The sequence below is a fragment of the Aphis gossypii genome, chromosome 3 (genome assembly GCF_020184175.1).
Source record: "Aphis gossypii isolate Hap1 chromosome 3, ASM2018417v2, whole genome shotgun sequence".
In the NCBI taxonomy this organism is placed as follows: domain Eukaryota; kingdom Metazoa; phylum Arthropoda; class Insecta; order Hemiptera; family Aphididae; genus Aphis; species Aphis gossypii.
In genome coordinates, this window is record NC_065532.1 from 27536659 (window position 1) to 27550754 (window position 14096).

The window sequence follows — 14096 nt, forward strand, 5'->3', positions numbered from 1 at the left end:
ATAACTGTGATCTACCGACTGTATTGATAAGGTTTATACGAGAGTGACCTAACGTGGAACCCGAACAAATTTTAAGTAAAAGCCCTTTAATTGTAAATAAATTACCGGAAATCATAAATTAACCGTACCTCCATAGCGTATACTGTTGAAGTTTGAATAATAACTAACCTTCTACCATGACCAAATTTTAAGTAGGTATATAAGTTATAGTTTTTATAAATTGAGTGAACTTGCTTATAATTAATGGACTTTAACTTACATTTCGTTCTGAAAGATTTTGTAAGTTTTTTATTTTAAGGGGGAGGGGGTGGTAGGTACTTTAAATCAATTAATAACGTAAATCAACCAAAACCAGTAAACTTAATTGTACATTTTTACATTTATACTATATTATAAACTAATATTTCAAAGCAGCTAAAAAGGAGTCAAAGGTCAAATATATGTTTGATTTAAGAAAAGAAAAATCATCTACTATAATTGTCCGAAAATATTATTTATAACTTTATAAGAATCATTCAACACTCCAACAAGTTGAACACTTATAATATATAGTAAATAAATCAATTTAAATGTAATATCTAAAAATAGAATATAATAGGTACACATCATATTTTTGAGAAAGAAAGTCAATTGGATTATATATAAAAAAAAAAAGTTAGTATAACAAATAGGCATTCCTGTAGATTGTGTGTTATAATTTATAAGGTACTATCTAACCTTATTGATTGTCCCTTTTTTCTATATACACTTATGAGCGGTACATGAATCATAATATACTATTATTATAGGTATATTAAAATATTATAAAACAGTAATCATAATTTATATTGATATATTCATGAAAAATTAAACATTTTTAAATAACTAACCTTTCCATAAATACAACATAATATTATATTATCTTAGACATCACTCATGACAATAATTTTTTTCTATAACCAACTTGATTCATTTTAAATGTGTATTTATCATGTTTTTAAAGACAAAATTTGCTGATTGAATTATTTATTCTCCATATTCTATTAGAAAATGTAACTGTTATACTATTATTATAAGCTTGAACATTTTAAAAATTTATAAGTTGATAGCTATTAAGATAATAATTAATGGCAAGTTTACTTACTGTCTTTTTTTCGATATTTTAAGAAAATATTATTATAATAAGGTGATATATTTCACGTTATTTTGGTACCTATAGTTAAATTTTCACGAAACTGTAAGAGTCTAGTCATTATACCATGATTTTTTGGAAGACTGAAAATAGTCATTAACTATTAGAGCAATAATTTTAAAGTTTTTAAATTCTGGAATGAAATGTAAACAAAAATTGGGATAACATTCATTTTAAATTAATAATCTTAGTGATAATTGTTATCTAAACACAAGATACTAATTATTGATATGCGTGTATACGTGTATAATGTTATATCGTTTGAATTATAAATACAATTATCTTATTTTATTATGTGTAGTGTGTACGTTTGCAATCTGCAAAATTTAATAGTAATAATCTTTATTTACGAAAATAAAATTTCAATGTCAACATATTCTATATTGTAGTAATTAGATTTTGTATTGAGTGATATTAAATCATATGCATTAGATTTAACGATTCACAAGTGGCATACAAAGTGTGTGGCTGTAGTTAAAAATACAAAAAAATAGGCGATTAGGGTAAACATATATAATAATTTGTTTCATCGAGATTTAATGAGATTTGTTAAAATATTATATTAATGCACCACATACTATTATTAACTTACTTACTATGTTAGACATATAGGTCAATGTATAGGCGTAATATTATACGTATAATAAGTAAATACATATATACAAAATATATTATTATGTACATTTTGTACAATTTGACATAGAAAATATAATATTATGGAAAAGATTAAAATTAAAATAATTATTGCATTAATGACAGTGATGTCGAAACTCACGAAATAGGTATTTTAGAAATAAAAGTTTTTAATAATATTCATAGATCATGAAAATATTTTTTAGGGGATATCAATTTAAATTACCGATTATTTTTACGGCGAAAGTGATGCAATCAAAATAACATAACTCCTTATTTAATCAATTTATTACAAAATATATAATTAATATTCACCGGTAATTGGTATGCATTATATAATAATAAGTATGCATTTATCAAGTAATTAAAATACTCATCTGTATTAAAGTAAATGAAATAGCGGGAAAGTTAAAATTTGAGTTTAAATAATATTAAGTAATTCCATTATGTGTTGACGATAAATGATTGAATTTTTTTTTTAAGAATGTATATTAAATCTAACTATTTTTAAAGAACATCATTACCTAAACTACAGTATAACTTTTTCCAGAATTTAATATTTAAAGAAGTTGATAAAAATTTAATAGTCAAAAGAAACATAGATTGTACCTATATTTACAGTAAATTATTAAAGGAATCATCATATGAAACAATATCAACACGAAATCAAAATTCCGATACTTAAGTATTATCAAATAAATACACTGTGCTACTGGTTTTAAATTAGATGAAACTTCTTTTATTTTTTACACAACTTATAAAGTAAATATTTATAGTAATAATTAATAACAATTATTGAAAGTATTTTGCGAAACTATGTAACATTGACTGTGGGTAGTTAAGACTAAAAAAGTTTTCTATTATTGAAGACACTTGAGCAACTTCAAACTTAAATTAAAAAATCATGTTAAACCTACTCAGCAGTAAATGAATGTATAGTAAATGTATTTATGTAGTTATTACTCATATCATTATAATAAGGACTGTGTGAGAAAAAAAAATATTATCATACTATAAAATAATGGTTACCTATAATAAAAAGATTAACAGAACATATTGAAAAAAATGATATATATATATTATATGTATTACATACATTTAAAGCTAAATTCTAATCGCAAGTCAATATTTTATTAAAATATGCATTTCAGTGTTAAAGTTTTAACTGACTAACATCATCAAAAGACTGAATTATTATTATGTAATCGTTGAGCACGGTGATAATAAAGTTGATGAAACATGAATCGCCTACATATATTATTATAATGTAATATACAACGTGTTTTGAAAAATATAAAATCTGCAATTTTTGTCAGACTAATATACCTAATTGTAATAGGTACTAAGTTTTTTTGACTTAATGAATAATGTATATTATGTTCAAAAGGTAATACTGCAATTGCAATATTACTATAATCGAATACGTTCTATATTAATAGTATTTAAGTAGTATTGCAGTCTACTTATTATTTAATTACATTACTTTCTATGTACAATAAATAATAATATAATATATACAGGATGATTTAATAAATATATTCACTCACATTTATTCTATTAATCATGAATTTTACCTATGGTACATAAAAAAATAACACATTTTTTTATGAAAATAACTGCTATCAATGTTTATTATAATTACCATATCTATAATAATTCAAAAATTTCAACCAATACTGAAAATAGTGAACAATGGAAATAATACTTATAGGATTGACAACTCAAATATGTGAATTGAAATTTATTCGTAAAATTTGTAATTATAGTAACTCTAATGACTCAATTGAAATACAATTAATTGTATAGTTTGAAATAAACCGGTTGAAATGTTATCCAAAATATGTTTTAATTTTTTTGAATAATATTCACTTTGCTATTTTTAGCATATTGCTTAGTGAAATATTTTTCTGAATATTTAAAAATCAAGTAATTACTCAGCTATACCTACCTATTATAGTAATTAGTAAATTTAAATTCTACCTCATCATTGAGCAGATTAGTTCAAACGCCTATAAAAATTTATATAGATTACACTCAACGACTCATTTTTTTTTTAATTCTAGTGATAACAACTTGGAAAGTATTTGATGTTAAATACTCTGTGTTTTTGACTATGAGAATACAATTTTTACATTTATTAAAACTAGAAAAATTTTTATATTTCAAATACCTATAAATAACTTAAAAATAACCAAGTATTTTGAAAATGATACCTATTTTATGTAGGCAATTCGAATATATACGATTATTCGATTTTGAATAACAAAAGAAAATTGATTGTGAAAATAAATTGTGTTGTATAAATATTTTTTTTTCTTTTCTTTTTTATCATTTTTCCTCATTATTAAGAAAAGTACATAGAATTCGCAAAAACATACTTTTAAAAAATATTAGTGTTTAATTTTATAGTCAGAAAAAGTCATTTGTTGTGATATAATATGAATATTAAATATGGTCTCTACAGTATTTTTCTAGTTTCATATTTTAATAAAAACGGTAAAACACATTCTTTCACATCCAAGTGGAAATATAGATTTTTAAACTATTTATAGAGTTATTGATTTTAATATTAGTGCCCAAATGAAAATGTTAATCTTATAAATTCGTGAAATAATTTTTTTATTATAAAAAACAATAAATTATTTGTATATTTTTTAAAATGTCGATGTTAAGAATCTACGTAATTTATTATCCAACAATATTAAAATTCGATGTAAGATGACACCTACATTAGAACAGGTAATCAATTGCGCGATATTACAATAATATGTGGATTTAAAAAAAATATATTACAATATTATTTTAAATTTAATCAAAATAAATATGTAGAATATGGTATGTTCGATTTCAAAACAAACTGACCAAGAATAAGAGTACGATTTACAAGTGAAACTTTCAATAAACTATATTATCTTATATCAATAATTTGACTGTTACGATAGCAGTGATAAGCTTAACAAATATTGATAAGATTTTGGAATTTAATAATAAACGTGAGAAAAAGAAAACTGTTATTAAAAACACAGACTTACATAAATTATAGTAAAACAAAAGAAAAAATCAAGCACTAATTTTTCGTAAGGAGAAGAAAATATTATACTGCACAACTTACAACTTTATATTGTTCGACATTATGCGCATTCAAATCTTTGATTATTTTTTTAATTTTAATTATTTATTTTTATTTTTTCATTTAACTAAATTTGGTTCGTACGTACCCACTGTATTGTATAATATTGGCTTGAAGCTTAGTAATCCAATTGGAATTTATATGATGAACTTACACAGTTTTATGCGTTGAAGTTCTTTATTATACATCCTATGTGTAATTCGTTATCTCCCAGTGCGATAAGTTTTCAGGTCCATAGTACGGAGATAAATAACGACTTATCACAGGTTAGTATAATTTTATGAATACATTTTCCACCACAAATTATTAAACACAATAAAATTATTTCACTTTTGTAATTAATATTATGAATAATCAATATCATGACTAATACGTTATAGTATACTGTTAAATAAAAGCTAAAATTGATCGGCTAAAATCACTGCACATAATGATGTATGCATAGTGATAATATTAATAGTGGTAATGTAGTTTAAATCCATTAAATCATTCTAATAAGTAATTATTATTAATTTATTATATAAAATCCAATTCAATTTATATTTTGTGAAATTATTCAATATTATATGGTAAATTTCGCATTACTTTTTTAAGATATAATATAACTTATCCACATACTTGTCTGTCTTCTTATTCATTAACATGTTAAACGCATCAATCTGTTATCAAGTACAAGAGATATTTCTGAACAAAAAAACTTTATAGTTTGGTGAATCCTAGAAAATATATTTTTTTTCTAATTAACTATAATCAGTAAAAACGTTAAAACGTGGTAAGTACTCCAACAATCAATAATGCTAAGACAAATAAATACAATATAATATTATACTATTTTCATCAAAAACATATGTTTCATGTTATTGTTAATTTGTAATATTATTTAATAAACCTATTTTATAACTGTGATAGAAATTGTGGAGAATCTAATAAAGACAAATTAATCTAGTTCGCTTACAAGTGACTCAGTCTTATAAACCATCTTGCTTGAATTAAATGATTTTAAACAAAACGAATAATAATGCTATATTATGTACATGTAAACTATATATTATAGTATAATTGCATTGTAAGTGTTAATATTGATGATAAGATTTGCGTAAAGTTTACAAATAATTATAATATAATAGTAGTAATAATGATAATACTAACATTATAGCAGTACCTATCAGGAATAATCGATATTTTTTCCGAATCTATTATACATAAAACGTATGAAATACACAAAATAAAATGATAAACATAGAAATACTAAAAAAATAAAATAATATGTTAGTATATTCACATACGAATTGTTTTTTCAGTTTTCGTTTTATCAACAATTTCATTCGATTATTATACGCATTTATACTACGTAGTACCTACTTACATCGTAATATTTTATTCGCAGTAAACACATAATTTAGTGTTCGTATATTGAACTGTTTAACATATTATTTAGTAATAGCAAGTAAACTACAGTTATGGAGGAACATAATACTATAATAACATACACAAATCAACCTGGTTGACTGATATTTGGCTTACAATTTTTTGGGTGAAGGTTAAATATATATAAATTAAACTTACGCGGATAACTATACAACAATGCGGTCCAAATCCTTCATTGGAGAACCTTTTTTTTTTGATATTTGTTTTACTTTCTCCTAAAAAATAAACGTCATTAAAAACGGTATTAGATCAATATATCCCTTAACATTTACGATATGGCTCGCGTGTTTAAGACACATATATTGCACTTTAACATATAAGTACTATACAGTATACATGTACATATTTTTATTTCATACAATTTTTACATTTTACAAAATGTGGTATCATATTACAGCCGAACATACTTCAAGTACCTACCATTATTATTATTAACAAAATTTATTTAATCAATAGACGGGTGTAGAAATTTATATCTTATAAAATCAATACAAAAAACATGACTGTCACAATTACATTTTGCAATTGAATATATAATGAGCAAATTGTAGAAAGCTCTTCAATACTATATTATTTATTTGACATGCTGCAGGTCTAAAATCAAATAGTGACATAGGAATTTATTTATTTGCAATTATAACAAAAGAGTGCAAATTGATAAGTATCTCTGGTTAAAACGTTAATCTAACCATGAGTCAATAAAAATTCGATTTACAACTTATCTCGTAATTTTCGGGAGAAACTTAAGTTTGATGCCCTAGTCATAAGGTGAAAAAATTAATAAATTTCATACTTTAAGGTTGTAAATTAATATTATTCATACGTTTAAAAAACGTAAAAGTTTTGACTATTATCTGTCATTGTGTATTTTAACTTTAAGGGACCACTGAATTTATCTAAATATATAGTCTGTAAATATTATTAATAAATAAATTTATTTTCATGGCGATATAATATTAGTCATTGCTAGTTAAATAAACTGATTAAAATGTTATCTATTTGATTAGTCACAACTTATAATAATATTATAGAAACGAATGCTATACAGTTAATAATAACGAATATTAACGGTTTTTCAAAAATACAAAGATAAGCGTTATTACTATTATAAAAAAAATACATTTTTTTTCGATTTAATAGAGTTACAACTATACAATATAATATACCATGCTAGTGATACAGTTTACCATATTACATATATACATAACATATTTAAAAATAACAAGTATAATGGTTTGATAACCTCATGAGGACAAATGTTGAGATATTTAAATTTTAAATAATTACTTAATTATTTCTATATCAAGTGTAAGTATAAACGTAAGTATAAAATATATATAATTATATATTGCACCTAATATAAATACGACATATATATATATATGTATGTATATTGTATACCGATAAACTATCGGATTTAGTCATATAGAAGAGCTATGTTGGCAATAAAAGTCGGATCGTACAAGCATATGACGAGTTGGACTCAATATAAGGGCCACATAAGGATTGCTGCCAAATGGACCAATCTCGAGCAGTAAACTGCTACAGCTATAAAATATTGAACCAAATAATGATAAATAACATAGACTAATGAAGCGGAAGAAATTGACTATTTCTCTTTTTGTAACTTTAGGAATAAACGATCTTTGAATCTTTTCATAATTATATCCTTACATTTTATGCATGCATTATGTTTTTATTATTTTCATTCGCCGTACTGTTAACTCAGTTATCCTATTCTTCTTCATCTATAAAATTCACTTGTTATTATACATTTATTATTTTATTTTAAAATATTTTAAGGTTTAGTCCATTTGAATTAAAATAAATAAATATACTGTTGGGTGACAGTATCGTACGATTACTTCCTATACCCGGTTTTGTTTCTTAAAGGGAAAAACGGTATCAACTTTATGAATACACTTTTTAAAAACAAAAATACTTAAAATTTAATTTTTTAATAATTTTTTTAAGTTTTTGTGTATTTCCAATTATATATGTATTATCCAAAACACAGTCACGTAGATATATTGAATTACAACAAAATCAATTTTGTTGAAAACAGGTGTGACCTATAAACTATAAAGTACCTACAGTACTAGTTTAAGGATACATATTTAATTTTAAATCGATATATATATACAATATACAGCTCAATAGTTGCAATATAAACAATTGCTTAACAATTAAAATGATAAACAAACATTATTTTCAAAAAAAAATCATACGTTATAGAATTACAGTTTATAGTGGATTATTATATCGAAATAAAAGATTTTATCATTTTTATATACCTATTAAACTTGACCACGAAATAAAATAACATAGTGTCTAATATTAACGTATTTCAATCTTATTTCATAACATAAATTATACATAATGTATATTGCGGTTTAATAGTAGCTGAATGGTGTTCTACTAAGTGTATAAATACTGAAAACCGCTATATATTATACCTATATTGTATATTGGGATTACGAATTACATAATACACGTCTTATAATGGTACATGTTATTATAACGACTTATGCATAGGTTACTAATATTTTTTATTCACGCCGAGCACAGCATACAATCCTAGATTCTAATTTTGTGTTATTATCCATATATAATTTAAAATAATAATATATTACCCATTAAACGATTAAATACATGGGTAAATTTTAGACACTCTATCACTAGTTTTTAATATTTAATATGAATTTATCAGTTTAAGATTATTTAGTATTTACACTATAGTTTATTCAGTCGATAATTTTATCAGCTATAGTGTTTGTCGTTATATTATAGCTAACGTAAATTTAACTAGTTTCATCATAAAACTGAATAACGTATAACCGAAACAGATTAATCATCATTTTTTTTAACTTTGAACTCAAAAAAAAAATGCTTTAAAGAAGACTTTTTAAGATCTTTCAAAAGTACACACTCAGATCTATAGTTTGAGTCATACATTCTACTATCATTCGTCCTTCACATTTCAATGATATCTTCATCTATGTCTTTACTCTTCTCCAAACTTAAATCTATTGGCATTCTTACATCATAGTGTACTAGATGAGGTTTTTATTCGTGTATGCCCTTGATGATCAAAACTATAATCGATAAGATTGTATTAGTTGTTGTAGGGCGATTATTCAAATAAATATTGATTTATTTCTCAATAATTATTATTGTTTAAGCCATGATACCATTATTGTCTATTGTGCTGTACGAATATAGTAATAATTAATTATTGATACCTACTTTGATAGCGTATACGTATTAAGTATTGTTAGGCACAGAAAGGTTTTTGTTTTAAAAAATAAAAATAAATCTCTGATGTGTTTCGTAAATAATTAATTAATACAGCACCACATGCCTAAAGGTTTTGTAGTTCTTGAAGAGTGAATTAACAGTAAAATTACTATTATTCTATTATAAATGATTTATATATATATAAGTATATTTATATATTAAATAGGTATTCAAAATAAAAGTGTTTTAAAATAGAATATAAAGAAAGGTATATTAGAAAATTTAAATCACAACACATTGAACCAAACCAAATACTAACGAAATTTAAACAAGATTAAATTAATGGGGAAAATAAATTTTAGTTTAATAAAAATAAAATCACTGATTATATCTTTTAAGATCTTAAAAATATTAATTAGGATCGTTCAAAATTTCATTCTTTTCAAATACTATTAATAAATTAGATAGTTATTTAAAAATGATTCAAATTGAGGTTTAAATATTCAAAATAATATTTATAAAGCAACAATCGTTATGCCAATGTATTGTTTTTTATAAATGATCAAACAAAACGCACTAAACAAGAAAGAAAAATATTACTCCGAAACTTAAAAATGTATTTATTAACACATTGTATTTATCTATTAACACAATGGTTTGGAAAATTATTATTTATTGTAATCTTAAACATAATTTGAAACAAAATCCAAAATATTCATTCATCATTATTCATTAACAACTTTACCAATTGAGTATAATTTATTTAAATTTATAGTAAATTTAGTTTTATTATAATTCACGAAAATGTAGTTTTATCGGTTAGTTTGTTGGTACACAATTATCTTAAACTCACTATTTCAATATTAATGACGGGGCAATTATAACTAATATAATGTCAGCTATCAAATTTCTATAATTTAGCAATAATAGATAATATCTTAGATTATAGTTTACACATAGTACGATATATTACCGGTTACAATAATTGTAGGTACACGCTTATAACATAAAAATCAATTAATATCTAATTATTGTTACGTAAATTAAATTAATATTTAAAGACAAAGATAGAATAAATGGTTGGCCTTTGTATCATTCCATTCATTTAAATAATTCCATTTTTGTATTATCATAAAAATCAAAAGAATTATTCATTTTTTTTTTATCATTCTTAATAATGCTTTCTATATTTTAGAGCTCATAACAATACACAAATAAAAATGTCTACAAGTTATTAAATATAATAATGGATAATATATATTATATAATATGGACGAATAACGAATATTGTGTTAAATTAAAGTTGTGTAAGTTGTTAAATTATTATTTTCAAGTATAAAAACTTTTGTAATTATTTCTCAATAACAATAATAGTTATAATACCAGCTTAAAAAATCAGTTGTTTAAAAAAAATAATAAAACAAAAGACAAATAATATGTAATGCTCTACAAAGATATAAGAATATAACATGATTAATTTAATAACACTGTTTAGAAGTATATTTCTTCGATAAATTCACCTAAATATTGTATTAATTATTTATAAAACTATATAATAGTCGTCTAAGTCCAAAGTTTGAACTTCACAAACAGTATTTATAAGATAACTAGGTAATATTTAAAGTTTTAAAACATAATACAGTAGCTATATCTATAAAACGATGGTTATTTGCTACCATATATAAACTATTATTTGTGCTTAATAAATAGTAGGTACGAGGTTAAATGTTTTATATTAATTTACATACAATATAATACCAAACCACGTGTTGTACAATAATGATAATTTTATATTTTGATATTACAAAATATACGTTCAAACAATAAATCTCATAAAAACGTGTATGAAAAACTATAGACTAATAAACGTTAAAATTTATTGTCTTTAAAAAATGTTGTTAATTTGTGATTAGTGTTACTACCATTAGTAAAAACAAATAGACTTAAATAAACTGTAAATACAATCGTATGTTTAAGTAATTTTAATTATCCAATCATAGTTTTGGCCTATTTTATAAGTTACGTCTCTTTGTCAAACGATATTTTAATGGCAAGAAAAATAACATGGCTTCAAAATCATAATAATTCATGATTTATTGGAAAATAATGTGTTATTTTACGACCATAAATGTTCAATATTATATTTTTATAATAAATTAAATACCTTACAGATTTATATTATATCAACGATTTTGTTGATATTATAATACTAAGATACAATAATCTAAATCGGATGTTTTTTTTTTTAAACTAAATAATGTACAAATAGTTTAAATTTTAATCATCATGACATCATTTTAACTTACATAACTGTATAATATGTGTATCATACAAACTATGACAGTTATGAAGTATAAATAAACATATACCTAAACGATTACCAAGTGTAAAATATTACTGTAACATATGATAAAAATCCATAGCTAACGAGTAAAACATTACTTGTATTTTAAAATTGAGCATAACAATGTTTACTTATATTCAAAACTCATTCTACTTCTATGATCATATTTTTTTATAAACTTACTCGTTTATTCTGAATTGTTGTTCTTTGATAATATTTTTTTTACCACTTGCATTGGTTCAATTTTGATTCTCACTTACAATTGATGAATTGAATTTTCTGAAAAAAAAAAAATAATATGTGTGACAAATCATGTTATATAAATCATAATACTATGATGTAATCATAACAATACTAGAAATACTTAAATACCTATAGGTTCTTTTAACTATACATTAACACTTTATTTACTTATACAATAAAGATCATAATATAATTCAAATTGTATTTTGCATTTAACATCAAATCCTAGAAATGGATCGTTTCAATGTTTTAATATTTTTATGAAAATTCGTTATTGTTTCTAAAGTTAGTTAAAACTCATATTAGCATCCATTTTGCTTGTTTTACATTTTTTTTTGTCATAGAATCATCAAAATTACATTATATACTATTCAATAATATTTAATAGAAATAATAAATTTATAAGTTATAACTCATAAAGTTATTAATAAAATTATAAATGTATTGATAGTTTGATACTTATAATAACATATAATTATAAGTTGATCATAATATTTCACTCCGTTCTTTCATAATTTAAATGCTGTGTTCACAAAATTTCTCATTGTATAAGTATGATTACTTTAACATAAATAAGATAAAATATTACACATAAAATAATGATTATGATTATTATTAGGTAGTTTTTATTAGTTTTCAATTATCAACTACAGTCTACAAATTATAATCACTACATGGCCTACGTTATAACATATTTATAGCTATTCAGTATTCAATTTTATAATTTTATTTTTCAAACGTACCAGTAAATTTGCCAATTGAACCCCTTAATCATTCTAACAAATTATAGGAATTATTAGACACATTTTTACTTTGACATACATTTCTTCAAGTCTCAAGGCCATATTATAATTCTTAAAATATATCTAGAAAATTCTAAATTATATTTCATACATATAGGTAATTATAATTTATAAGTACTTATCTCAAAAAAGTTTGTGATGTTGTTACAGTTCTAAAGAATTTACGTTGCTTATAATACTGATACAAATTAAATATATTTTCGTTAGCTTTATTTATTACCTATTATTTATTTAAATCGTATAAAACAATTTTTTGTCTTTCTAATTTTTATAGTCAATACTCAAACAGCATAGTTTTAAATCACTACGATCATTATATTATCTGACTAATACAAATGTATAAATATATATTTTACTTTACTATGCATACATAATAATAAGGTGTTTGAGCACATACAGAGTTCAAAGATTTTCAATTCTTATTCCTTAATTTAAATATTACGTATAACATTTGTTTAGCATCATTAAAAGAGTTATTTGCTATAAAACTTCAAAAATTCATTTCATTTTATAAATGGAATACAAAACCTAATATAACGATCATAAAGATGTTGCGTGATCTTAAAATTCAAACCTAACAACAATATTATAAAATGTATAACGATAACACAAACATAAATATTAGGATGTCCCACTAGGATACAATGGGTCGTATTGTGTGATGACACACAGCTGTGAGGCGACTCCGTAGTTAAATATTACGATAAGACCTAGTTGTAAAACTCGTAAAACGTACGTATCCATATTCCATATAATATATTATATATTAATGGTATTATGAGTATTAAATAAATTTATAGTCCTCTTTATTGTGTGATCAATAGTGAATACACATCTATATACAGTGATTTATCAAACATGATCACCATTTTTATTTTTTTTGTTTTAATATCGCATAGATTTTTTCTATTACTTAAAGAGGGTCTTGTGAAGATATAAACTTATGTGTTTATATGAAAACCCTATTCTACAGTAAATATTATTTAAAGGATAATTTTGAGTTTCAAAATCAAAATAGTTCTATGATAATTAGCTTGAAAGATATGAGGATTAATATGTGTTAACGATTTCAGTAATCTATCAACATTTATAATTCGTAATAAAGGT

At 22.9% G+C, this 14096-nt stretch overlaps 1 protein-coding gene across 5 annotated transcripts in view; it reads right to left on the reverse strand.

Annotated features, from left to right (window-relative positions):
- LOC114125972 (lipase 3-like) overlaps positions 1-14096 on the reverse strand; it is a 31497-nt gene that overhangs the window by 5644 nt on the left and 11757 nt on the right. Inside the window, exons 1-2 of one of the 5 annotated variants that reach the window (XM_050205115.1) lie at positions 12127-12222; positions 6501-6577 (exon numbers count right to left, since the gene is read on the reverse strand). The exons of 1 other annotated variant lie outside the window; for it this stretch is intronic. Coding sequence is in view for 1 of the 4 variants with exons in the window: in XM_050205112.1 (XP_050061069.1) it covers positions 5553-5578 (26 nt within the window). In the remaining 3 variants the exon portion in view is untranslated. Of the gene's footprint in view, positions 1-5022; positions 5173-5552; positions 5594-6500; positions 6578-12126; positions 12223-14096 lie in introns of those variants that run through there. 3 more of the 5 variants (XM_050205116.1, XM_050205112.1, XM_050205114.1) reach the window with 3 other exon arrangements.